General features: G+C 41.4%; 1 protein-coding gene across 1 annotated transcript in view; it reads left to right on the top strand.

The window, feature by feature from the left end:
* LOC119593391 (hippocampus abundant transcript-like protein 1) overlaps positions 1–273 on the top strand; it is a gene marked incomplete at its 5' end in the record, with an annotated part of 103,114 nt that overhangs the window by 82,815 nt on the left and 20,026 nt on the right. The window contains 1 exon segment of the mRNA XM_037942321.1: positions 159–221. Within this exon segment, the coding sequence (XP_037798249.1) occupies positions 159–221 (63 nt within the window).

Genomic DNA, 273 nt, shown 5'->3' with positions numbered 1-273 from the left:
TATGTTTATAGATGTGTTTGTTTATACATGTATCACAGTTTTCACATTGTCTAAACATCACCAATGTCCTATCAGTTATAGAAGCCTTTAAGCCCCGCAAAAAAATCGATAACCAAATGAACGTATATCTCACTCCCTGTTCTCTCTTCCCCTCACAGGCACTGAACAAGACTTTCCCGGATCACACCTTCCTCATGAACGGCCTCATTGTGGGGATAAAGGTAAGGGGTCACGATGAGTGGCGTTTTGTGAGGTGATTTGTTTTTTACTCTC

The sequence above is a fragment of the Penaeus monodon genome, chromosome 32 (genome assembly GCF_015228065.2).
Source record: "Penaeus monodon isolate SGIC_2016 chromosome 32, NSTDA_Pmon_1, whole genome shotgun sequence".
NCBI lineage: Eukaryota > Metazoa > Arthropoda > Malacostraca > Decapoda > Penaeidae > Penaeus > Penaeus monodon.
This window is presented reverse-complemented; position numbering and strand designations above follow the sequence as displayed.